At 39.5% G+C, this 26863-nt stretch overlaps 1 protein-coding gene across 3 annotated transcripts in view; it reads left to right on the top strand.

The window, feature by feature from the left end:
- Window positions 1–11118: 11118 nt before the first annotated feature.
- Window positions 11119–26863, top strand: part of LOC131592581 (ubinuclein-2-like) — a 44716-nt gene continuing 28971 nt past the window's right edge. Inside the window, exons 1-3 of one of the 3 annotated variants that reach the window (XM_058864166.1) lie at window positions 11119–11701; window positions 15810–15902; window positions 21361–21462. In XM_058864166.1, coding sequence (XP_058720149.1) covers window positions 11282–11701; window positions 15810–15902; window positions 21361–21462 — 615 coding nt within the window. In that variant the 5' untranslated portion in view covers window positions 11119–11281. The remainder of the gene's footprint in view (window positions 11702–15809; window positions 15903–21360; window positions 21463–26863) is intronic. The other 2 variants (XM_058864165.1, XM_058864163.1) reach the window with 2 other exon arrangements.

Here is a 26863-nt window from a genome sequence, read left to right as displayed (position 1 = left end):
AAGCTGGCTCATTGATCTTCATAAAAAAGCTGTCTGAGCGTGAATGAGGAACCTGGCTATTAGGTACTCAGACACAAAGTAAACAATTACCTAAATGGCTGTTGCTGCCTGTAGCTTCACTATATGGGAGCTGTACATACATTGAAGAAAACATCTACATTTTGCCCAGTGGTTTACTCTTTAACCATTTTTCCTCTGTATTATCTCCAGAAGTAACTTCCACTCCACTCCATTTGAAGTTTAATTTCCAAATTTCCCTCTTCCCTTTCAATCTATTTAATGGTCATTGAATAAGTAGACAATTGCATGAAAGTGTTACCAGCAGTCTTAAAATCAAGCCATTAATCAACAGCTAGATAAGCTGGCCTGACTCTACATAGTGCAAGATGGTAGATTTCAGCAGTGTTGAATCCAGTAACTAACTCAACTTACCATAAAACACTTGCCAGAAAAACTGTGTTAATTTGAAGATGGATAATGAAAAATCCATAGTTTTATTTTGAAATTTATTGAAATAGTTAAATCATATTTGCTTTTTTAGAAACTGTACCTTAATTTTAAATTAAACTTGTTTAGCCTTGTTTTCTAATATTCAGTTCTTCCGATGTTCATCATTGCTGTTTGTTATTAAAGCTTGGTTTGGTTTTTGCAAAAAAATTGGTTTGCTATTAAATTCTTTGGTTTGGTTTTTTGGTGGTTTTCTTTGGAGGTCTTTTTTCATCTTTAAGTATACTTAAAGTGCAGCAAGTCAATTCTTGTTTGTATGAAAGACAGCTTCCCCTGTAAAGGTGTTTTGCAGGCTGGAACACTGGCAGTTGGTTTGTCAATAGATTTTTTTTTAAAACATGGCTGTTTAGCACTGGGCATAATTTATCTCTGTATGTAGCATTGGAATATGCTTCTCCATAGTGCTGCTTTCTCCTGCATGGGTACTCGAAGGCTGATTCACCCTTTTTGCTATATTATCACGGGGGAACCTTGCATTAAACTGGTTCTTGGCTGGGACATGATGTCCAGGATTTTTCCAGAACTGGCATTTTCCAGAATACAGTCTATACTTTGGAAGAGATAGACTACTTTTTGTTCTACAAAAACACATTTTGTTCAAATTGGCTCAGTTTTCCAGCTTGTGCAGACCACTCTGCATGACTACTTATCCACAATAATTACTGGTTTGTTTCTCTGTAGCTATTTATTAGCACAGTTTTACAGCTATATCTGGGTCATCAAGAGGTATGTTGGATCCTCCATTCTTCCAGGATCCCCAAGACTTCATTCATTCAATTCATTATTGATGACTGATGGCTGCTTTTCATAATTTGTCAGCCTCAGCTTATTAACATGTACCTTACAGATATGTTACTATGCTATTCTTTAAAATTAGGTATATGACATCAGAAATGTATGCATTCCACTTATAGGAACAGCAGTATTGTTATATTCAGCTAAACTTGTAAAAGATCCATGTCATAGGATATACTTCCCATTCATTCTTTATTAGATGAGCCTTTCAGCATCCCAGAGAGTCTTACTGAGTGCAGTTGCTCAAGTCCTTTTGCATAATTTGAAACAACTCTTTTTTTGGCCCTGCAATCACATTTAGTCACACACTAAAAGGTTACCTTTGTAGAGTTAAAGCTTTCATCTGGAACAAATAAAGCAGGCATTTCGCATCTCTGGACAAGGGACAGCTCCTAAATTCCTTATAGGTCTTGCTTAATTGATGATTTACACTAGCATCTGTTAATAGATTTAAAAATAAAAGTAATGTATGTGTTTAGTAAGAGCTGTGACTTTTGAATAGACACAGTGTATTCTTCAAATAAAAAAAGAACTTCTGTTTCAACTCATACTTACATGCCTGAGTTGTGCTTAGTTGCTCTACATTGTATTATTCTCGGTAATTCTTTAGAAGAATTTAAAATATTGCAATAAAATAAATAATGGTCTTTAATATGTTTTTACAATAGATCCTCAAGACTGTAGGTCTCCAGTTATTTGAAAAGGAAATATGCTGTCTCACAGTTTGTAGTGATTCTCAAATACACCTCAATCAAACTAAAAAGTGGGATACTATGTATGCTGTTCCATGAACCTATGAACTGCACTGAGTGTTTTGGAGCCTTAAACCACATTTTAAGCTGGTCCTTAACTGGAGATGAGTGGTGAACCTTAGACTTTACCTTGATCACTGTAAGCAACTTCCACGTGGTCAGTTCTGTGAAAACACACATGCAACAGTGCAGAATTATAAAAGGTAACATTTGAAGAACACATGTAATAATGTGAATATTGTTTACATCACGTAGAAAAGAACCATGCTCCGATTCCAATGAGCTGCATTGCTCATTGTAACAGCTACAATTTTCCTGGATGATTTTGTCTTTCTTAGGGAAAGCATGATGGGATCATAATGCATGTCTACTCTAACGCTACTTGTAGTCTTTTTCTTGCTTTACATTAGTGGATGAGGCCATTATATGGGGACCCATTATATGACAAAACTCAGTTTCTTATTTTGCAGAGCTGGTGAATTAACTCATATCACATGATATAATTGTGTCTCATTAATCCATGTGTGGAAGCTAAGAAAATGTTACAAAAATTTAATTACAAAACCTGATAAACCAAGTCATAAACTGTCTGGTATATTTCCATGCTGATAATTATCCTAATGTTTTCATTCTACTAGTTCAGTCTCTTTTTTGTTTGACTTATTCATGATGCCACATGTGCTGAACTTACCCATTACTGAACAAACTGAGAAGCTCTCTATATAAAATTGTGATGGTTTTCCCCACCATTTAAAGGCAGAAGAGCTGTTTTCCGGTCACAACAAAGTAATTTCTGAGGCAAGCTTTACAAGACTCCCGACTCAGTTTAGCCAGTTATTCTCAAGCAGGTTCTATTACTGTGCCCACTTTTCATTCTGCACGTTCTCGTTCCCTGCTGAGTGTTTTCCCTTCCCATCTCCCCATTGATGTGATGGGCCTTACAGAACTACCGGACTACTGCTAAGGTACTGCTGTTTTCCACTTCTGCCTTCCTCCCCTTGCACCACCTCTCAAGCATGACTTGCCTCACTCCCACTCCACAGGCATTCAAGGCAAGATATTTTCAGATCTGTAAAATGCTAAGTCCTGTGGAAGACTAGAAATCATCATGACACTAAGAATAACTCAGTCTCTTAAATCAGTGGGGAAGTGTTCAGATAAGAGTAGGCTGTACTGTTACTTACCAATGTCAGGGTTAAGTCTATTAAGGTCAGAAAAATGGCATTTGAAATAAAACTGTTACATGGAAAATATAGGTTGTTTTCACAAGCATTTTGGACATGTAGTATCCACTCTCGTCTTAAAATTGTCACTTCTATTGGTGCTATTTTACACTTATTTTAATATGCTAAAAAAACTCCACATTTCATATCTTCTCAAAGTCCAACTTGAGGTGGAAAGAAAATAGTTTTAAGGAATTTCATTTGTCGATTTAAATTATTCATGTATGAAAAACCGTTTTTCATATGTAATTTTTCAGTTGCTATTTTTAATGCTGTGGCAAATCAAAAGCAGCTTTGTGTTGAATCTGCAAGTTCAGTATGTAGTTAATTCTCGGTGATAAATATGTGCTTTGCTTTTTTGAAAGCAATTTGGCTTGGAAATAAAATCATGGAAGTATGAAAATGCTGAACTGCACATGCAAAGTATGCTTCTGACTATTCTGATCATAAGCTTGTATGAATGTTAAAAATGTGGTAATTTGTTTATGCAATGACTCTCAGCTGTCTGTGATAATGTGCACTTACCTAGGTGTGGAAGTTACATCAGTAAAAGCAGTTTCCAAAGTGGTGAGAGGCATTAAAAAACTTGGTTAGGAAATTGGAGTTTTGGTAAAATCAGTCTGAAAGTGAAAGGAGGAATAAAAAAGAAAAACATTTCTTCAAGGTCACAGCAAATATTATGTTGTACGTCTTTATAACTTTTAGAAAGTTGCTTTGCCATCTACATACATGTATTACATTAAATTCTCCTTTTTGCGAGGATGAACATTGCTTGACAGGTGTTGCCTGAACAGTAACACTAACTATATTACTAAATTATAATATTTTAAAATACATTACAGGATTTAATAAAAATAAGTTTCCTATAATTATCACAATTTTTATATTTCACTAAAAACTAGAAAATATCACCATGGCAAGTGACCAAGGCTCCTCTAGCCAGCAGTCTGCCTGAGTCTGCTCTCAAGGACACCAAGAGTGTTTGTCTTGTCCTAGGTCAGCACCCACAAGAGAAACCCTGAGCAAGGGCAAATTGGTGGCACATTACCTTTTGTACTTCTGAGAATTACTTCCAGACCCTTTTACCTCATTAAATAGCATTACTACTGCTTTTAGTGTAGAAATTGCAATTCAGACTGAGAACTCCCCACCTGGCTAGTCCTCCTTACTCGCGTTACAGGTGGGTGGCAGAGCTACAGGAAATCATGACTCCTATTCTTGTGTGGCTTTCATTACTATTGGGAGAATAAAACTGGCAGACAACAATACAGAGATAAGACAATAACCTGACTCCTAAGTTTCAGACAGGCCGGTAATCTTTGGCTGCCTCCAGGGGTGCTGGCCTGATGGAACAGGCTTTTCATCGAAGATAAGCATTCCATGCCACAAGTATCTTTAAAGAAATTGTGCAAATGAGGAAAAAAGTGAGAGACAACTCCCCAGAGCACATAATCCCTAAGTCTCTGTAAACATCTAGGTGTTTTACATTTTCAAATGAGCAGGTGTGAATCATAAAAGAAATAAGGAAGTCTATTATTTTCAAAGACTGCTCCTCTTCAGTTTTAAACTGCTTAGGTATGGTTTAAGTGACATTCACAATCAACAGGCAGATGCTCCTCAGTTTAAGTTTCTTTGCCAATTCACTGAAGTCTGCTCCCTTTCTATATACACGTATTTTTAGGGAAGAAAAGTGCGTGCATGTGTGTGTGTGTGTGTGTGTGTGCGTGCACCCACGTATATTATTGGGTACTCCTCTACAAAATCCCTTCTTTGTTTATTTCTGATGTAATTTTCTTGCTATTCTTTCTACCTACACAAAAAAAAAAAAAAAAAATTAAAAAGTCCAGGATTTCAACTAAAAGGTTATTTTAAAGAATCATTGAATCGTTCAGGTTATAAAAGACAAAAAAAAGTTCATTGAATCCAACCATTTACTCAGCAATACCCTAGCCACCATTAAGCCATGTCCCTAAATGCCACATCTACACATCTCTTAAATATCCTCAGGGAGTGCGAGTCAACCACTTTCCTGGGTGGCCTGTTCCATTGCTTGACAACCCTTTTGATGAAGAAATATTTCTTAATATCCAATTGAAACCCCCTTTGGTGCAATTTGAAGGCAACTTTATCTTGTTCTATTGCTTGTTATTTTGATAATTCAGTGACTTTGATTTTCTTGTGATCACTTAGAAGGTAACTAATTTTTTTCCCCCTCTGTTTTTTCTTACTTCTAAGTAAAGAGTAAACCTGCAAAGAGGAATTTCCTAGGGATTCACTGCTTGGCAGAGAAAACATCTCAGGGGCTGACATTCGCAAATTAACATAATTTAAGACAGAGTCCACACACCACCTGAAATCATTACTACTGTAAAAGTTTACAGCTTATTTGTCAAACTCAGTACTGAGTTTGCCCTTAACACTAGGAAAGCTTGAAGAGAAAAGTTGCATGCTTGCTCCAGCAAGAAATCTTGACACCAGAAGCAGAAACAATTATTAAGTAAAAAATAATATGTAACTAGAAAAGCGTTCTTAACTTGTTAGCTACAATTGATTTTGCTACTGTTATCCAAATAAACAAATGACCTGTGTTCTGCTTCGTAAACGCACCTACTTAAGAGTAGATGTTTAATGTCTTAATGTTTCATCCTCTCTCCAGGCTCAAAAGATGTTCCCACAGCAGCTTCTCCAAGCAGCTTGCTCTTCCTTGGCAAGGATGCAAGTCTTCTTTCTTTTTTCTCTCTCTGCTTCTTCTTCCTAACTTGCAACTCCATCTAAACAGAACTCATGAGGCTTTGAATTTTCTCTGAGGTTTGTCTAAGACAACAGTCTTATCCTATGTATTAGTCTAAAGAATTTTAGAGTGTTCTGTAGGGCATAGAAATCATCAGTCATTCAGAACTTGTGTCAGCTTTAAATTTCTCGTTGAGAAAATTCTTCTGAACAGCACAGATGATAGATACCCTAACACCCCCACCTGTGGTTGAGGAACTTACACTACCATGACACATCCTTTCCTGTAAATCCCTTTACTTCTTTCACATGAAGACTTGCCCTGATTTCTAGCTTATGTAAGATAAAAGCCAACATTTTGTTTTTATCAGCTACCTGTGAGATACACAGTCATGCCATTTATGTTGTTCTGGCACAAAACGTGGTGTTGGAAGACCACTCCTCATCTCAGCAAGTGAGCAAAAGATGCACCTAAATCCACTTCTAGGGGTAAAAAGCACTTCCAATTACAGGAGTAACTACTTTTTGCATAAAAATTGTTGCCTTTTAAAAAAACTCTTATTGCCATTGAAAACTTGCACTTTTGGTCAGATTTGTTCAAAGCATTTCTTAAAGCTTTGGAGAGGAGTTCAGTGTCTCTTGGGCTCAAATTATCCAGTAAGTGAGGCTTGAGCAATTCACAGGGAGCAAATACAAACGTATGGGATAAAGTTCATTATCACAGTTCCCCTGCCTTGAAATTGTGACAAATGAGTATTACTGCCTTGTCAAAGGAGACCCTAATTACCTGAAGCTAATGCACACAGCCTTCCTAGAGTAAATCTGGCATTTCTCTACCTGCCTACAGTCCTTCCAAACTTCAGACTTCTTAAGGCTGTGGCAGAGCTGCTGATAAAAGCTCTTAAATACATGTGCCTGAGGAAAGAAAGCTAGAGGTATATTCTTCAGGAAACAGTATTTTTACTTAAAAGAACAACAACAGTAAAAATATGAGGGGGGAGGATCCTGCAGATGAATCAGTTTTCTAAATAATATGAAAGGCATTGGTGTTTCATTTTGGAAAGAAAGCAGGTGGTTTCTTTCTTGATTCTGGATCTGTCAGGGTGCAACTTAGTAAAGCTGTAAGAGGAAAGAGAAGTTAAAAAAAAAAAAAAGCACACTCGAATTCAGAAATCCTTAAACAGAAAAATTCAAAAATTCAAAAAATTCAGAAATTCCATTAAACAGAAAACCAGCAATGCTAGCCATGTTGTTGGTGCAGTGGATTCTTGTGATGCAGCAGCAGTTCTAGTAAAAGCTACAAAAACACCAACCTACCTGCACTGTATCATCTCCTGACACAGAAATGGAAGCTGCAGCTGCTGTGGCAGCAGTTCCAGTGAAAGGACACAAGGACCAACAAGATGCATGGCTGAACCATAAGAAACCAAGGATATAGTGGGGAAGCAGCTGATGGTAAATGAGGATATTCTTACAAAAAAAAAACCCAAACCAAAACGCACACACACAAAACCCACAACAAAACAAAATGCAACCAAGACTAAACCTGATAGAAGCATCTTGGAGACTTTTGAGCAGTGGAGATGTGACTGCCACTGGTACGAACTGGCTGCCACTTTAACTGCTACCTCTAATGTAGTGCTCACTTTAAGGAGAGAACAAACTGCCATTCCATGCCACCTAAGCTTATTATGTAATATTATTATATAAGCAGATGTTTTCTCCTGCATTCCCATCCAAGGACAAGAGGCTCATAGCTCATGGAAGTAAAGTAATAGCCTTTGAAGCTGAAAACAAGCTCCCTGGAGACAGATATAACTGATGGGGACAGCTCTGCTTTCTGGTGGGACCCTGGGCCTGCTGCTGTGGGGTGTCCAGCCCAGAAGAAGCCACACAGTGACTTCCATGAGGTCCAGGAGAGCAGTGACCACTGGTCTATAATGAAATAGGGTACAGCTGTGACTCTATCCCAACCAACACAAACAGCCCAAAAGCATGAGAGTGCTACAGACAGAGAAGCCAGTCCAAGGCAAAGCAGGAGGATCCCACCTGCACCCAAGTAGAGGCCTCTGTGGTTTGCTGGTCTGTCTCTGTTGTTTTCTGTATTTGAAACTAAGTCAGGTGAACAAACTGCCACTCACTGATGTGGCTGTAGCATCTGTAGTTGCAAGCTTCCACTTGGATCTACTCATACTGGCTTTCACCAGTGAAATAAAAAGCAGTTTCAGTATCACCTCAAGATTACTCTCTTTGTGCAGTTGTTAAATTTTTTAAACTCTTAATGTGCCTCTCTGTGTCCTTTAGATAACGTACAAACAGAAGGAATCTGTATTTGATGTTGGACTATTTTAGCATGGCCATATCCTGAGAGAAAGCAAAGTAACTGGCAAAGCATCTCTAATTACTATTTAAAAATCGCACTTTTAAAATTTTGTGTTGCCCTGACAAGGGCAGCACATTATACTATGTACAGACAATACCTGAGATGGAGCTTAATGACAAAGAACAAAACAGGTAGCAAAACAGAATAAAAAGTATGGATAAATTACAAATCTAACTCTTACTGAAATGTTTGAAATGGCACAAGCCTGGAACTCTTCTGGTGTATTTAAAACCAAATTCCTTGAGAGGTTATGATCAAGTGAATTTGGTTGTTTTCTTTTCCAAATGGTTCTCGTATCTTAGAACAAATATAACAGTAACATATTCCAGTAACTACTATGCTTGGATCTGCTGCCAAGTTTCTTTCTGAATTAGTGCAGATCCAGAGCAAACGATCTTTGGTGACTTCACTTTAAATGCAAAGATCCAAAACTACTGTTTGTGTAGTTGCATAAACAAGTACTAAGCCTTATAAAAACATGATGTGCATGCCAAGATGCTTAGAGGTTGGATAATATAGAAGTGTGAGGGTTTATTTGTCTAATTAAACTTCTTGGAGAAAGGAAGAGGGGGCATATGAATTACTATTTCATAGTAACCTTAGATGTGAAAGGCTGCTTCTAATATAAAGGTCTGGAATCTCAGAACAAATGGCCACCTGAAATTATTTCCAAGAACTACTTCTGGTTTTCTCTGTAACCCTACCATGGGTTAGATGATGACTGCTCCTTTTCCAGCTTGTGTTTTCTCCTACTTAAAAAGCATGCTAAAAATTTGACCAAGATGTGATTCCAGGTGTATGTACACTACAAGACAATATGAAGTACGGGATTGAGATATTCATAAAACTAATTTTCTTGTGGAGTATGTACCCTACACTGATTACTTCTGAATAGAGTCCCCTATATCTTAGGTAAGAGACTGAAAGACAGAATGGAGTTTTACATAAGATACTTAAAATACACAGTTCATCACTTTCCATGGATGTATCCAGGTATTATGTGTAAAAAAACTACCTGTTGCATTCTTCTTTTATTTATTTCAAGGTCTAGTCTCCCATCTGGTACTTGAAAACAAGGTTCAGCAGAGCTGCAGAAGAGTCTGTGACTTCCACATAAGATTTCTGTTTGATGTGCAATAAACTGCTCTTTTTCTGAGGAAAGGCCCTTTTCTACCATCACGGGATTTAATGGCATAGATGACACAGAAACTTTGATGAGAATCAGAATCTTCCTGGCAGGATTCACAGGTCTGGAGCTTAGGGATGCTCACTCAGTTTGAATCCAGAAATACATTTCCTATTTTGTGCATCAGCTGAAAGCTGTATAAAATTCTCGAGAGAACAAGTGCAACTACCAAATTATTTGATTATACCTAATTATTTGATGCTGAAAGTCAAAACATATTTGAGGAATACATCCACCTCTACTCAGCTTGCTAGCCTCACCACAACATGCAAGGCTTTAAGATAAAACAAGTCCCTTAGACTATAAAGCTCAACAAAGTTTCAAGCTTCAAAAGGAAAGATTACATTTCTCAGACTGGGTCAGTCATTCCAGTGACTTGTGGCAGCAAGCAGTACTCTGGAATGCCCTCCATTCCCTGTTAGTGATGTTAAAACTTTCAGTAGCATTGTTCTAGTGTCATAGATCTTCTCTGGAGTCTAGATGAAATTTAGAAAGTCAATTCCTATGCACTGACAGGAAAGCATCAAGCACAGTGATGTAGTTTCAAAAATGGAGTAATGCCATGCACAGAATAGTCTGTTAGCATTATGCAAAATAACAGACATATGTAAATAGCTTGCTTTGCATGAGTACATTTTTTAAAAAGAGAATAGACCCACTCCTACCTAGTATTTCAGAGACTAAAAAAGTGTCCCAAAAATGGTAATGTCTTTTTCTCTGCTCCAATGAAGCTAGAGGATATAATGCTCATGATGTTCATAAGCTTCCTGGAACTTCACATTGCCTTGGTGGCATACCTCCATCTGGAAATACCAGCCATCAGTCTGTCAAAGTAGGTGGTGACAGACTGAAACACTTGCAGTATTTGCAGGCAGCTCCTGCTCAAGAGGGAAGTCTCGCTGCTGCTCAAACCCTGCCTTCCTTGCGTTGTCCCCTCTCTCTCTCTCTCTCGAACAGCTCTTTCCCAACAAGCCACAACTGCTCCCCACAGCCAGAGCTGCTGCCCTACAGACCAGGCATGGCCGCTGAACAAGCTCCCTGCCGCCGAGGGCAGATCGGCACCCCGGGCAGCGGCTGCTCTTTTGTAACAACAGGCTGCGATCAACCCCGCCATACGGCACGATTTTGTCAAACCCCGACGTCCTCTGCTGTTCCCGAGACACGGTGCGTCCGCGCCGTTGACGCTGGGAACGGCCTCTCTCCCCTCACGCGTGGCTTTTCTCTGGTGACTGACCCGCAGCCGCCGACTCCTAGAGACCTCAGCGAACCTTCCCCTCGCAGGCTCGCGGCCCCCGCAGCCTCCCCGCGCTGCCCCGGGAGGACGAGCACTGCGCAGCTCCCGCGGCTGCAGGCGGCGGTGGGCCCGGCGTGCGCATCGCCCCGGCAACCGGGGGCGGGCCCGGCGGCCGCGGCGTGTGGGCGGCGGCGGCCGCGCTGACGTCCGGGGGAAGCTGAGCAATAACAGCAGCGACGCGGGCCCAGCTGCGCCTGCGCGGGCTGCGGGGCTGCTCTATTTATGTGGGGGGGCGCCAAGATGGCGGGGGCGGCGAGGAGAACGTAGGGGTAGCTCCGACCGGGCGGCGGAGCGGGGAGGCGGGAGAGGGAGGAGCCGGGGCCGGTGGGAGGGAGCGCGGAGAGCGGTGTCACCGAACGTGTGAGGCGGGGGCCGGCGGACGGCGGGCGCGGGGGGGGGGGACGGCGGAGGATGGCGGAGCCGCGCCGGGTGCCGTTCATTAGCCTGTCACCCGTGCGGCGCCGCGAGGGCGAGAGCCCGGCGCTGGAGCGAGAGCCGGCGGGCCGCGACCCGGAGCCACCTCCGGCGGGCCGTGAGGCGCCACCGCCGGAGCCGCCGCCGCACGAGCCGCCAAGCGACAGCGCTGCCCGCCCGGAGCCGCCCCGAGACCCCGGCCGGCCCGAGCAGCCGCCGCAGCGGGAGCCCCCCCGGCCCGAGCCGCCGCCGCTGCCGCCACCACCGCGCCAGAGCGGGCGGCAGGAGCCGCCGCCGCCGCGGGAGGCGCTCCCGCTCCGCCAGACGGTCCGCCTGGAGGTGGTGCTGAAGGACCCCACCGAGGAGGGCTGCGTGGAGTTCAGCTACCCGGAGCTGCTGCTGTGCGGGGACTCGCGGGTACGGGACCTCCCTTTCCCCTTTTTCCCTCCCCTCTCGCCGGCACGGCCCCCCGCGCTTCCTCCTCCACCTCTCGGCTGCCGTTGGCCCCGGCCTTGGCGATAGTGTTATCGGTTACCCCTTGCTGCTCGGGGGTGGTCCCGGTACGGCGGGAGGGGCGGCGTCCTGGAGGGAAGTCCGGCAGCCTCGCCGTCGCTGTGGCCTCCTCCTGGTGCTGAGGCTGCGCCTGTGCCCGTGGGGGGAAGGGGAGCTTCCCACTTGTCCCTGAGCTGGCCAAGGGCTCCTGGCCTTTGCTGCCGGCTGAGGCGGATGATCGCCACTGTCTCGTGTCCCGCTTACCCCGGCTCACCTCCCTGCCGCTCCTCTTCCCTGCCGGGAGAGGTCTTGCATCCTTCCTTCTTGGGAGCTCTTTACCGGCAGCTGGACGAAATTCTGACCACGCCGGTCTGTATTCCGGGTTGTCCCTAGGCTGTGTGCGGGTAAATAAAGAAGACCCGGCTCTGCTGTAAGTCTCGAGAAGCAGAGAAGTGATCAGTAGCAGACTTGGAGAGGAGTTGTAGTCTTGGAGGGGACAGGGATAAATGAGAGTTAGTGTTGGACCGGTAACCACACCTGTAAGTGTTGAGAACTTAATTCTTAAGAAAAAACGACCAAAGTGTTCTTCCCTTGCTTGTTCCTCCCAAACAAAAAGTACTACCTTGAACTACTTTGTTTTTTAAGCACAAAGCTCCTGCAGACAACTTTAGGAAACGAGCAGTATTAGCCAATCAACAGTGCCCACTGTTCCAAGCAGGAAGGAGAGACACATGTCCTTAAGCTGGTTATACTTGAGCTGCTCATTCTTAGTTGAGGATACCAAGTTGTGCTTGATTTAAATAGTTTTTGCTTCTCTTTAATCCAGTACACAGTTTCAGAGAAACCTTGTTTCTTACTGGAAAAGGCAGAGGGCAAGTAAGTAACTACTACGAAGAAGATTCTGGTTGATCTGGTGATAAAAACAAGTATCAAATACCAGTACTGAGACTGCTGTAGGATTTTTACATCCAGCACAGTCTTGAATATGGTTGAAACTTTTCTTAATGAACCGAAGTGTTTCTAGGCAATGGCAGTGCTGTAACTATACTTAGCAGGCTGCTCACTTTTTCTGCTGTAGGAGGGATGTACACACTGGATTGTGTTCAAATGTGGAAGACAGAAAAATCAGTGACTGATTTTAATCCCTCAGATCTTGTCATGCAAGTTAAAAGGTGCCTTCTGTTCATCCTGTCCTACAGCTGTTGTGGGCAAACAGTGCCAGTTCTGACTCCTCAGAATTAGTGTAGCATAATCATGCTGCTCTCTGAAGTGCAATATTTCTGAGCAGTTCTGTGAAGGTGAAAATTGTTAGGGTTTAGAAGTGGTTCAGTACTTGAAGGCTGACTTTTCCCTTTGGCAGTTCCCAGTTCCATAACTGCCTTTTATTCTGAAGGTTGCCAATAGCTTCATCACATATTCAGGGTAAAAGGGCTCTTCCTGATATAGTTCTGAAGCAAATACCATGTCTTCTGGAAGTGGGAGAGCATTGATTTAGGGTATTTTGGTACAACTGGGGTCAGAAACTGCTTTTAAGATAGAGACAGTGATAGTAATGCTTTTAAAGAAACTTTGTATATTTTTCAGCTCCAAAGAGTCCAAATTAAAATGAATGGATCATAATGGCCCTTCTGTTCCTGGGTTGTGGAACAATCAGCTGATTTACTATGTAAAACAGTGCCATAAATTAGGATCTTTTAAAAGTGGTTCTGGACTTTTACTCATGTTTAAAACTGGATGTATACTTGGCTTGTCAGTTTAATTTCTTGTTACATGGTAGAACCTGGGAAAGCTACTAGGGAAGCTAGCTATTAGGGAAGATTTTAAATCTTGGGATTTGCTTTTTCAAAGTAGGTAGTAACTAACTGGCAGTTAATATTGTGGTTTTAAGTGTAGTTTTAGCTTTCAAAATTTGTTTTAGTAATGTTTCAACTTAAAATTAACAGTACAGATCCTTTATTTTTACTATGCAAGTTTTTTGGAGGGTGAAGGTTGATTTGGTTTCTAGAAGCTATTATTGACTCCTCTCTTACAAGAAGTTGCTCAACTTTTTTATAACACTTGCCATTAAAATTTAACATTACAAAGTCAGGAGTTTGTCTTTTTGTCTTGTAGTATTCTTGGAACTGTAGCAACTAAGAAAAGCTCTCCAAAGGAAGGCAAGGACTGGTGCACGAGTGTATCTTGAAATATGGCTTTAACAGGCCATGATAATAATAGCTGTATAATACTGAAATGATAAAGAATCCCAAAACTGATTTGGCAGTGCAACTTCTGTCTTTGTTTTAATTCCAAATTTACGTTCCTATGCTGAATCAGAAGCTAGTGGAAATGTATATTTTAAAAACTTGTGCTTGTCCTTTTTTGCCTTCATAAAGAGAACATCCTTTGATAGGGTTGTTTGTAGAGTTCATCTTTCGGCAGGAATTAAGTAAAGTTTTGAATGTGAGTAATAAGTTTGTGTGGTTGAAGAGCTTATTTGCCTCTTAAATGCTGGCGGAAGTGAAAGTGTGCTCCCATTTCTTTTGGGGTAAGTGAGGCTTGGTGCATCAAACCCAAATTGAAGTGGATGAGCCAGAAGCTCAAGTTGTCTTCTGTCAAACAGGCTTTAAAGGTGCTGAAGTAGTAATGTCTTAGTTTGGGAGCCATCCATCCCTTAGAAACAGTCAAAACTAAAATTTGCTTGAATTTGAGTTTTCAGTAATGCTTAACTAATCAAATTGATAGTCCGCTGCAGCTTTGGATGTTTGATGGAAAGAAGCAAGTTAACACTTAAGTACTAAGTTTTACTTGATCTTGAGGCTCAACATTGTCTCCTTTCAGAGTTAGATAAAAGCCACATATGCCTAGCAGAAGATGAGGAATACCTTTTCCCGTTAAAAGTAGAGAAAATGGTGTTTCATGAATTGAGCAGTTATTTTATATTTAATTATGCCTGCAGGAAATAAGTAAGTGGCTTTAATTTATGTTTTAGGAGTAACTATAGCCCCTATTAACTTTTTCTCTAAATACTTAGTCTGGAAAATGTATTATAATTATGTGGTGCTTGCAGTTTTGCTTAGTTTACCTTCCTCATTACATTGGTCTTGATGCTAATGAGCTGGTTTGGTCACCATCTGGTCAATATACTGGTTTTTCATACTATGGAGGAAGGATCTTGCTTTTCTGAACTTAGTTTTTTTTGTTCTTCATAAATCTTCATTTATTCATTGGTGAGTAGTCCATGTGCAGTAAAATTAGCTGCCATCTATAAAGTTCTGCAAAGTGGAATTCCACTGTATTTTAGCATCCTAGTACCTTCCCCCACCTGGCAGTTCCTGTATTTATATGAGCTCTGGTTTGAAGGAGGGCAGCCCTGTTTTCTTGCCATCGCTTATTAAAAAAAAACCGAAAAACACTATGTATACCCTGTTCATTGACTTTGTCTCAGTGAAAACATCTTTTCTAAAAAACACCAAAAAAGTAAGGGACTACTCACTCCTTGTATGCATAGCTGGAATATTAAATCTCTTTTGTAGCTAACATAGTTATGATTACTGAAATTAACTCTTGCACTATAATTTTTTTTCTTTAGATAAAAGACTTACATTAATTATGGTTATAATTTACTGAGATTTTTAGTCTTCTGGCTGCTTGCCTCCTGGTTAGCATACCACATACATCCTGTCTGTTCTATCTAGAAGGATCATAACACCTATTAGAGGAACCAGTGGAAACAGAGGTGAAAAGGAGTTGTGGTTAGAGAGTTTTTTTAACCTCAAATGGTCATAATTCTCTCTTATGCTTACACTTTTAGTTGATGTTGTAGTGGAATGCTTGGGAAAATACAAATCTGAGTATTTATCTTAATTCTTCTGGGTTTGTTATCATCAGAAGAAAAGTAGGTGGATGATAATTCAATGATCAAAGTAATTTTTAGAGATTAAGTATAAATTCTAACTACTTAGTCATCAGAGTATTGTTTTTGGACATTTAATGGGTTTGGAGATGCACTCTGTTTCTTATGGAATGAATGTGTAACTTTTGCATTTTTCAGAAGAAATCAGTTCATTTAGAGGATCCATTTAATGATGAACAACGTGAGCGACATGAAGTAGAAATGCTTGCCAAGAAGTTTGAGGCAAAATACGTAAGTTACTGCACTTTGTTAAAAATACAAATATTTAATAGTGATAGGATACTGTTGGGATTTTTTTTTGCTGAAAAAGGTTGCTAATGTAGCGTCAAATGACTTCTGTACATTTCAGTGATGACTATCTCACTGTATTTCATTTAAGTACCTTGAAGCTGCCACAAGCTTATCAGACAAGTCTGCTAAATAGATTTGTCTGTAGATGTTAGAGCTTGTGGAGCTATTCTTGGAAAAGCTTCCTATATAAATACAACTTGGTAATAGATGCAGGTCAGTATTCACTGATGAATCTTGATGAATTCCTGACTAGTTTGAAATGTTTCCATAGGAAGTTATTTATTAAATAGTAAGTCATTACTCGATGAATGTCTTGTAGCTGCCAGCTGCCTGATGATATTCTACTGGCTCCTTAAAGTGTAGTGTGAGTGACTTGAACAACACTAGCTAGCAACATAAAGAGCCTTTCACTAGTAAATGAAGGTAGAAATCAGAAAATGTTGACGAAAACCGCACCCAAACAGGTCTTTAAGAATTCATATGGGTAGGGTTGGGTGATTAAGTCTGAGCTGGCAATCAGAGCTCATCATCATGCTGAGGCATGTTGATATTCTGGATTACTAATAGAACACCTCAATAATAAAGAAGGGGAAACAAGAGCAGTCATTTGTATCTTTTGCTATTAATATACATATTAAAATCTTTTTTGTATGACTTATTTGGGTTTTTTTTCTGGCAAAGGCAGATTTTTCTAAGTGCCCAGTCTATAAATTCTGTAGAAGTAATTACTATTTCAAGGCATGTTAGCTGTGATACATAACAAAATCAACTCTTAAACTGCAAAGAATCATTCTCATTTTTTGGAGAGATTGAGAGAATCCAAGATGAATTGAGAAGGCTGTTCCAAAATGCTATTTGCTTTTAATTTGAATGATAAATAGTTTTTGAATGTGAGAGAAAAATGTTTCAATCATACTTTTCTAAAAAAACTCATTTCCACTATTAAGGATTTTCTAATGTCTGAAAAAAGTTGCTTAACTACAGTAGGTGAAAATCAATGTGAGTATGTAAAGCAATATATGTAGGAGGGAATGGTAGTGGAAGCAATCTAATTTTACATGTATGTTTATGCATCCATCAAAGCTGAACATGTACATTTATGGACAAAACGTGTTACTGGACTTAAGAAAACCAGAATTCAGTGTTCAGTAGTCACAGAAAGGGGCAAATAGATGCTTTTAACTATTAGAAAACAATAGGTAATAAAAATTTGTGGTGCACTTGCATCTTCATTACTACTTGCACTTCTGATTCCTCCCCTTTCATTCTCTGACTCGCCTTTTGTCCCTTCCAGCCCCGTGAAAGGGAGTATCTTCTATCTGAAGAACTACTTACTAGGTTAGAGCCACTAAGCATTAAGGGTGGTGAGGGACTAAGATTCCTTGTGTTAGAAACTCCCTGTCCTTTCTCTTCCTGTATGAGAACCATCAGTCTCTACTTGCCATCCATGCTCAGAGGAATTGCATCTCTGAACGCTGACCCGGTACAATTGCTCATGGTCTGGCAGCATCCAGCCATCTTCTGCCTCTTGTGGTGAGATACTCACTGCCTAGCTTCAATTGGAGCAGGGATCCCATGTAGCAGATAGCCATTCTCATCAAGTGAGTGACTAGAATACTGCAGGATACTCTTCCTAGCTGGAGTTACATTGTAACACTCCTTAGCAGAGCTTTGCTGTGAATGTGGTCAGTGGTTGTATGAGAAAAAAAGAAAGGGTTTTTTTTCAGGTTTGCAGGGAATACTATATCCTTATTTAATTAGGTATTATTTATCTAAGATACCTGTTCACAGTGGATTCAGACATTGTTTTTAATCATAACGTGTGGCAGTACTTCTGGAAAATTTGATGCATGAAGGACAATCTGCCTTGAAGACTTTTTTACTTCTTTTCAGACAAATTCCTGTACTCATAACCAAATCAGTACATCCTTTGATATATTTTGCAGATACTAAGAGCCTGTGAAGAAGTGCATTTTTGTAAAACAAAATGCATAACATACCATTTGTTTACTTGATTATTCAGAACTCTCCTGTATTTGCTGCACATACTGAACATCAGCATAAAAAAATCTGCTCTGAAGGATTCCAGTTGTCATTGTTTTGATTGCTATTATTCTCTAGATAAAATCAAACACTGTTGTGAACACGAGACCGAACCTCACTGTTGTGAACACGATACTGAATAGTGTACATATGTAAGAATTTTTCTTACATGAGAAATGATGGTCCATCTAATGGATGGTAGCATAGTCTCTGACACTAGTGGAATCTCATACTTGAAAGTATAAATAGACCAAGTGTTCATTGATATTACTGCACTGTGCCTGTCTGTCAGTCTGTGTTGTCTTAATTTCTCTCAAACCCAAAGGTTACATGCTTAATCTTTTTATAGCTTTTTGCCAGAAATCTCCCAAATCATTACTGGATTTCTGTGTTCCATGGCACTGGAGTATCGTGATGATTGTCATGTAAAAACACAGTGTTTAAGCCTGATGAATTCATGTAGTGCTCCATAGCTTCTGTACTGTAAGAAATAGAGAAATACACTTCCAGTTTTTCTGCACATTGCATGTGATTTTGATGTTATCGTCTAAATCCAGCCCTTGTGTTCTCCAGCTGTAGTGTCTTTAACATTGCTATTGCATGCAAGTGCTGTTTTTTACCTTTAAACATCCTTGTTGGCTTACTGTTCTCTTTTTTGTTCTAATTTCTTATTTTAAATGTAAGCATATTAATGGTATGATGCCCTGATTTGTCAGTGTTATAACAACTTCTGGTTTTGTTCTCTGTTTTTTGGGGTTTTTTTAATAAGTCTCAACTCATATTTTTTTGACCATTCTTGATTAAGCAAATGTCTGAGCTGTGTATAACAACTCCAGTGGTTCCTGAGCAGCATATAAATTTGGAGCATGGTGTATGTTTTTTTGCTTAGGTTGTACTTTGTGTGGATTACCTTGCTTTATTGATGCTGAATTCAACTGCCTATTTATCATACTAAATTCAGAGCAACTGTAAGGTCTTTCAGTTATTCTTCAGTTGTTTTTTCTTTTAACTTGCCTCAGTAGATTGTCATCTTAGACCCCTGTCCTTCCCCAACTCTTTACCTGCTCTGTTGCTTCCAAAGGTGAATGAATGCATATTCCATAATAATTTCTCTGATCACTCTTTGCTAAAATGAGATACCTGTTCTTACCTTTTCTTTCCTAGCTGTAGATCAGACATCATTTTAAGCAGACCTTCTTCATCTCATGACAGTTTCTTGCCTTTAAAGATGTTTGGACCATTTTTAAAGCATTTGAAATATTTTATTCTACCAACATTTCTTCCTGCTCTGTGTATTCTTGTGCCTGCTGGTTCTTTTGTTTATAGCTTTTATTAACTTATCCACCATAAAGACCATGTTTATTGGTTTATAGATTCTGCTCTTCAAGTTTCTTCAGGTATTGGCATTGTATTTGCCACTGACCTTCTATTCCTGTTGGGCAAAGGTTGCTTAAACACAAGATTACATGACAGTTAATATATTAAAGTCATCTTTGGCTTTTTTCAATACTTGCATGAGTGGTATTTTCAGCTTCAGGAACTAGACACCTTAATTTGCTCTAGTATTTTGACTACTTGTGTTATGAGAGAAAAAGGTTGGAGGAAAGCTGCAGTGGTAAAACTTCCCTGAAATGCTGCATGGTGGACAGTGACACAGATAATCCCTTCATTCTTCTGCTGCAGTCTTGCATCCTTAACATCTTGATCACGTGAAATCTCAACACAGTTCCTTAAACATAAATGGTTAGAGCCAGGCCTGAACATGAAGGACAATCCCTTAATTATACATGGAGTGGTTCTTATATTTTTGTATGTCTGAATACAGGTACTATTTTAAGACTGCTGTTCATTCAGCTATTACAAGACTATTTTTTTTAAACTACCTTTGTTACATATCTGGTTTTCTGACTGTCAGGCAGTCAGAATGTATTGGAAGTTTTAAATTTTTTTATTGCCCTTGTATTATACTGAAATCATAAAATCATAGGATAATCATTGCTGCAAAAATATTTTAGACTCGAAAACAAGGATGTTGATGGTTACTTGCAAGATATATGTAGTACAGAGATGGATTGCATTACACATCAGTAACATCAGTACAGGTGAAGTATGGTTTATGAAGCATTCTTAGCCTGCTGGCACCTAAGTCAGAAGCATGAATTATATAAGCTTTTTCACTGGAATTTAATCAGAATTCTTATGTTTTTCTAACTTACTTTTTCTTCTCTCATCCATTTCATGAAAGCTTTTTTTTTTAAGAAACTACTGCATATTTTGGAAATGTGCAGTCATTCAGATGTTTTTCCAGATGAGTGATTGGTGGAGATGATAGGACCAATAGGAGTACTTAGCTTGGGATGTAGCTTGGATATGTGAATTAAAAGCAGAACGGGCTTTTGAAGTTCTTCTCCTAGCACTATTACATTTGTTAATTTAAGTGTATGTGAGAGATTCCTGTTTGCTTGCAAGAGCACATGCTTTACTTGTGTAATTGTACAAATTTACAAATTTGCATTTTCTCAAAATATTGTTAAAATGGAGGTGTTGAGATGCTTACATCTCACATAGAGGAACAAGGGTGAAACCACCTTTCAACAGTGTCTGCATTCTCATAGTAACAAGTGGACCCTGATATTTGCATGTCACAGCTAGAAGGACTGACTTGCTGTAAGAATGCTCACAGCTGTAGGGTGCAGGCAGAGAAGTTTCAGGAGCAAGTCTTGAATTCATGGAAGTTACCTTTTTAATGAGGGCAGTGCTTCTTTGAGGCTTTTATCTTTTAAGACTTATTGATGATTTTGATAATATACGTGAGCTAGAAAACTAGGCCTTCTGGCTTTAATACTCAAGTATCATTTTATGTTTTAAAACTCAACTTTTTATGTGCTATAGAGAATTAATCCATTTTGTGTAGGGAAACACTTTAGGAAAAAAGTGTTTGTGTAGGGAAAACTAGGCTATCGTTATTTTCACTTGTAATGATTCTGTAGAATACTGGAAAAAGTGACTGTTTCTAAATTATCCCAGCCCTTCCAGCATTGGCAGTCCAGTCACTATATGTTAAAACCGTAGGACAGGGAAGAATCTCTAAACAGTGATGAAGGAAGCTCTTGGTCTTGCAGACAAAGGTGCTAGTAACTGTTTTTCAGGGATGATTCTGGTGAGGCATGTTTGCCAGAATGCATCTGTTGTGTGGAAGTTTTCATTAGTCGTATAGACCATCTTCAAGGAAGCATTCAAGAAAGCAAAACTGCTAATTCCTTGAATGACTATTCCTCCAATGCCTTATGCTTTGTAGGCTTTAGTACGTTGCTTCCATGTTTCCTAAGTGATGTAACACTTGCTTTGTCTTCAGGGTGGAAAGCCCCACAAACATCGGAAAGATCGCCTGCAGGATCTAATTGATATAGGTTATGGCTACGACGAGACGGACCCTTTCATTGATAATTCTGAAGCGGTAAGTAAGCCTCAGCACAGCAGCAAGAAATCATGAGACAGTGCTTTATCTTTTCAACACAGAAGAAGGGTAAGGGAAAATACTTTGTACTTGTCTGTAACTGATGTGAATACAAAGGGCGTACTACTTTGGGAGACCAATGAATTATTGTATTTGTAGTCTTATTCAAGATATATTTCCGAAGAATTAAGAAAGCCGTTCCTAAATCAAGTCATTTCCAGCTTCAGAAATTAAAATATTTTTATTTGTGCACTTCATTTACTGTTGACCGAAAGGACACTGGCTCAGTTTAGTTTCTTGTACTAGCTCTCAGGATTATTAATGGGTTACTGGCATTATATTTCCTTCATTAGATCAGGAAGCTATTCTTCTCTTAAACAGTAAAAATAGGATGGTTATTCTAAGCATTGAATATGTCTGAAAAATTTGAGACAAAACAGGTTAAACAGCAGGATATTACTGCTTACTTTGAATATTTTTCAGAAGTGAAAACACATCTTAAGTTAAAAGAAAAAGGTTTTAGTTTGGTGCAGGCAGTATCAAGGATATCAGAAAGTTTATAAGAGGGCATTTGAAGATATCTTAGAGGTGATACATGAAATCATGAAAATGAGAAGAAAGCTTGGAAAAAAGAGTGGATGATTTAAAAGTTCAGAAACCTTCTATAGTTTTTCCTTATTAAATGTCAGAATGAAGTATGTGTACAGTTTAGTCAAGTTAAAAAAAAACAAACCAAAAATAAGAGCTGTCTCTTGCCTTCAGTTTCCTCCAGTGCTGAGTGACACTGGACAAAGCAGCAGTGATCTGCTATGAGAAGGGGGGAGGGCTAAAATTATGAGTGGGAGAGGAAATATTATGAAAAGGAGTTGAGAGAAAAGAGTAAGAAAAGTACATAAGTGCATTGCTTAGCATATGTAAAGCTTTCATTTAAGTTCTAAAATTTGAGAGTAAAGAGAGTAAATGGAGCTATGAAGTTTCTAGCATGTAGATGTTCCAATGAGTGATCCTATGGCTTGTGTGAGGTGCACAGAAAGTGTCTGCATAGCTGATAACCTTTTTCTGCAGAAGAAGTTGAGCAGTTAACCACAGTGCATAGCACATTCTCTGTGTGCATCAGTATTTTTTTGAAGTAGGTCTGAAGTTGTGTGAAGAGTTTGTTGTAAGGTGCTTATTGTAATTTATATTAGTTTGTAATTTTTCTTTGTCTAGAAACTTGAACCTGCCAATATTAAACTGTTCATTATCCCACAATTTCTGGCTGTTCTGCTGGAATAATACTGGGGTCTAAGCCTTTGCATGTCTTTTCCAAAGGTCAGATTCTGGTCTCCAGCTTGGTAGGAATGGACATTCTTCATTTCTGCTGAGAAACCACTTGAGCCTATAGGTTTATCCTGTTTCTCACTGTTGCTTAAGTTCATCATCTTCGCTTTTAAAATGCTATGATACCCAACCCAAGTTCTAGCTAGGTTTTCCTGGATTTACTGTGATCCATCACAGATCTGATAGGACATTTGGGACACTGGCAATACTCATAGCGCAGGTCTCTGTCAAGGTATGAGTCTGGTGTACTACTACATAGCATACTGTGCCTCCTGCCACCACTGGTGGTGCTACCAGCAGCAGATCCAGTAGATTTGAAGGAGAATTTACTTCTGTCTCTTTGACAGAGTCCTTGCAAAATGTACAAAAGGCAGTTGTTGGAGGACCAAATGGTTGCATCATGTGCTAACTGTGGAAGCTGTTGGGGAGAAATGGTGTAGTCTCTAGAGGTTGCTCTCCTCAACAAATTATTATGACTTGTCTGCAGTACAAATACAGACTAGCAAGAGGCCATATTTGGTTTGCTTTTATCCCCATTTTTATATAGAAAAGAAGAAAAAAATATAGTGTGCCAGCTGCAGTCCATGTTGCAGAGCTTAAGGGTCCTGTAATGTAGGAGTTGAAGTTCAACAAAACCTCTAATTCCATCATTCTGTCTTGAATACAAGAGAAGTGTTCAGAAGGAAAATCTACATGACTGGCTTGTTCATCTTCTGTGTGGCCAGCTATGAAATTGCTGTGTACCCTGAGGTATGTTGGAGCCATGCCCTGGACTTCTAAGAAGACACACTGATTACACTGAAAAAACTATAATATCCTGAACACAAATTCTTGAAAAGTGAATATGAGTGCCTCTTTAATTGCTCCAGGATTAGCTTGTCTCTATCCCAGAAGAAAAAAAATAGAAATTGAAAGCTTCCTCAGAATTTTAGTCCTTTTTCTTGTCACAGTTGGGAAAGAAATACTGAGCTCTCTGGCACTGAAATGGATTTATTCCATAGCTTTTAAAAACAGTTTGAGGTAAATGCATTTGCAGGCAAGCAGGAAATCTGTGTGAGCACCTATTCTTGGGTTGAGCATTTTGACTGCAGTCAGTGGATTTGTGATAATTCCAGTAAAAAAAGTAAATCAAAACCAGTTTACTATTGTTTCTAACTGCTCTATAGGGGTTAGCCTGAGGGCAAGTCCTAATCTTTGCTTATCTTAATGGACCTATACAAAATGTCCATAACCTGCAAAGAAAGCTGCTCCTCCTCAGTGTTTCCACTGCTTTGATGTTGAAAATAGGTTTTGCTGTAGTGTAAGCTGCCCAGAACTACATTCTTTGTGGAGTGGAATTCCTGTAGAATTTTTCGCCCAGTCTATCTTTCCTGCACGCACATGCATGTCCAGCCAGATCAGGCTGATTACTTGATCTTGTGATGCCCTCTGATTATTTGGTTGGTTGAATACCTTCCTGGCAATGTAAGCTTTATATAGGTAAAGACTGCAAGGGAACCAGTGCTCTCTGAGCTTTCTGCTTTGCAATACAGAAGAGGGAATTTAAAATAATACATGATGCTAATGAAAATGCATGCTATTTTCTCTTACTTGAAGGTAGCAAGGCTTGGGTATCCAAACCAAAGACTTCCCCCATTCCAAGTCAATGAATGTAGAAAAAGAACTGTTGGCCTATAAGTCTGTAAGCAGTGTCTTTTGAAGCAGTGATACCAGGTAGCCATACTGGCAGGAATTGAAGCTAGATGTGAATGCCAAGAGTAGGGGGAAGCAGGCAGTTCAGTTTTTCAGACACCCAGGCCCCTGTGTAAATATTTGATCTAGTCTGTTATATTCATTGTTCCAAAGTAGCCTTCTAAACACTGATGTAAAAAGTCCTGTGCTGTTCACTAGAGAAAACCAATGTTATCGATGGTTTCTCATAGGTGGAAAGTTTCTCCAAAACACATACTTCAGCTAAAATGAAGAACTTAGTTTTCTTTAGCTACGTGTTACCTCAAAAGAGCTCAGATCATCTTTACAGAAAACCTTTCAAAGGTTGGTTTTATTAATTCTGGACGTATTGTTAAGAGCGTTACTGTTTTACTATCTGGGTTCCCTAGGATACTTTTCATACTTTAAGGGCTTGGTCTCTGCAGAAATTCTGTGTCATGATACATGGTTTTCGCATGTTTCGAGAATAAGTTTGTTTTCATCTTGTAATCTCCAGACATCAAAAGGTATGATAGATGTAATATCCTCTTCTTTCCTACACTGGCTTGCCCCTAAAACCTGAAGCTGATGGGTTGTCAGTAAGGTTATTTTGGACAAGACTCTTGAATATCTGAGAAACTTTTTCCCAGCAAGAATAGTATCTCTTCAGGGAGTCGCAGCTCAGTGTATTGATGGAAATTTTTACCATTTTTGTGAGGGTCTAGGCCAGATGTAGTTTCAGACCAACTTGATACTGTTCCCTCATTCTTCCTACTCCAAGGAGTTTGTTTTTTGCTAGCTATGGAAAGGAGTAATGTTGTTTTAGGAAGATTACTGTCTTAAAAAAAACCTAACGAAACAACCAAGCTATCAACCTGCAAATGTTAGAGGCATTTACAGAAAAACACTCCACAGGATCCATTATTAAATGTACTTCCATGGTGTATTGAGAGAAATTGAACACTGTGGCATTTTTCATCTGGAAACAGCTGCTTTTGTAGACCTCAGTAGCAAACTTCATCCACACTGAATACATGAGGGTGCATTAAAGCTTCTGTTTTTAAGAGGTTCACTTGCCAACTGTTTCATTGTCTCTGGATTGTTGTGTTTATATTAGTACTGTCTTCCTTGTTCATTTTCACTTTGCCCAGGCTTGGAAGTTTTGTGTTTGGGGAATAGTGCTCATTTAGCTGAGTGCACTGTGCCACCTTTAATAACACATTGTGTTTGCTTCCTGCATGTCTTCAGGGGATGCCTGCCGGCTGGCCCCTGACACGTCCTATGCATTTTGAGTGAGTACAAGGCCGAGTTTCAATTCAGAGTTTCTTTGCTTTTTGTCCTCCTCACTCCAAAATATATCAAGCTATAAAGTGGGGTATCAAACAAATAGATACAGGTGCAAGAACTAAGCAGATACAAGAACCAAAATGGCTAGGGGAATAAAGGTAGTTAAATTTGCAGAACGCATCTGCTGCTTGTTAAAGCAGTAGTAATGGTTTTGAGCTCCTTCTGCAAAAAGGCATACCCTTCTTTAGGAAAGAATAAGAATAAACTGAAAGTTCAGCACCTGCATAGGTTCTTGAAAACACCTGAGACTTGTATCTGGCCTGTGTAGTACCACTCTTTAAATTTGCAGGAGAAGGAAATAATGGTTGCAGCAACATCCTGTATTTTGCTAGATTTAATTTTTTGACGAGCACAAAATCACTTTTCAAAGTAATCTTAGCTACTAGAGGGGGTAGATCATCGTCTAGGATTAGCTATTCTTTGAGTAGCTGAATTTGTTTAAGCAGTACAGTGAACTTAAGTGTTTCCCAAAAAATACACAAACAATATGATTACTAATGTAATACAAAGGGAGGTTTATAACATGCCAAAATATCACATCTTTGATAAGAGCATTTGTCTTGAGTGTCATTTATGGAAAGTCTGCTCTTCATGTTAAATGAGGGGAAAAGGAAAGTGTAACTTTTTTTCTGCAGAGTCTTCTAGTAGTTCTGTAACATTAAACCTGGAGAGATTAAGTAATACATTACAAAATTATTTAATACTGAACTAGATTTCCATTGTGGGTCAGGTCAGAGCTCAAGCTCTAAAAGAATTGAGTTGTTCAATTACCACAGGTAAAAGTGGTCACATGACTGGTCATACATTTTATAACTTCAGCTGAAATGTTTTTGAGGTGATAAGAATGTAATCTGTTTGCTGTGAACGTCACTTAAGCTAATAACCTAACTCTGGTGGCTGGTGGAAAGGTGTAAAAGGTGTCAGTTGAGATGGGAACAAAACAGGAGAATAGATGTCTATTGGTACTTCTCTCAAGGTGCTCTGGTAGTCTGACAGATTATGATACCCCGACTACTAAACTAGGATTCTCCTATGACACTAACCT

Source organism: Poecile atricapillus, chromosome Z (genome assembly GCF_030490865.1).
Source record: "Poecile atricapillus isolate bPoeAtr1 chromosome Z, bPoeAtr1.hap1, whole genome shotgun sequence".
Taxonomy (NCBI): domain Eukaryota; kingdom Metazoa; phylum Chordata; class Aves; order Passeriformes; family Paridae; genus Poecile; species Poecile atricapillus.
This window is presented reverse-complemented; position numbering and strand designations above follow the sequence as displayed.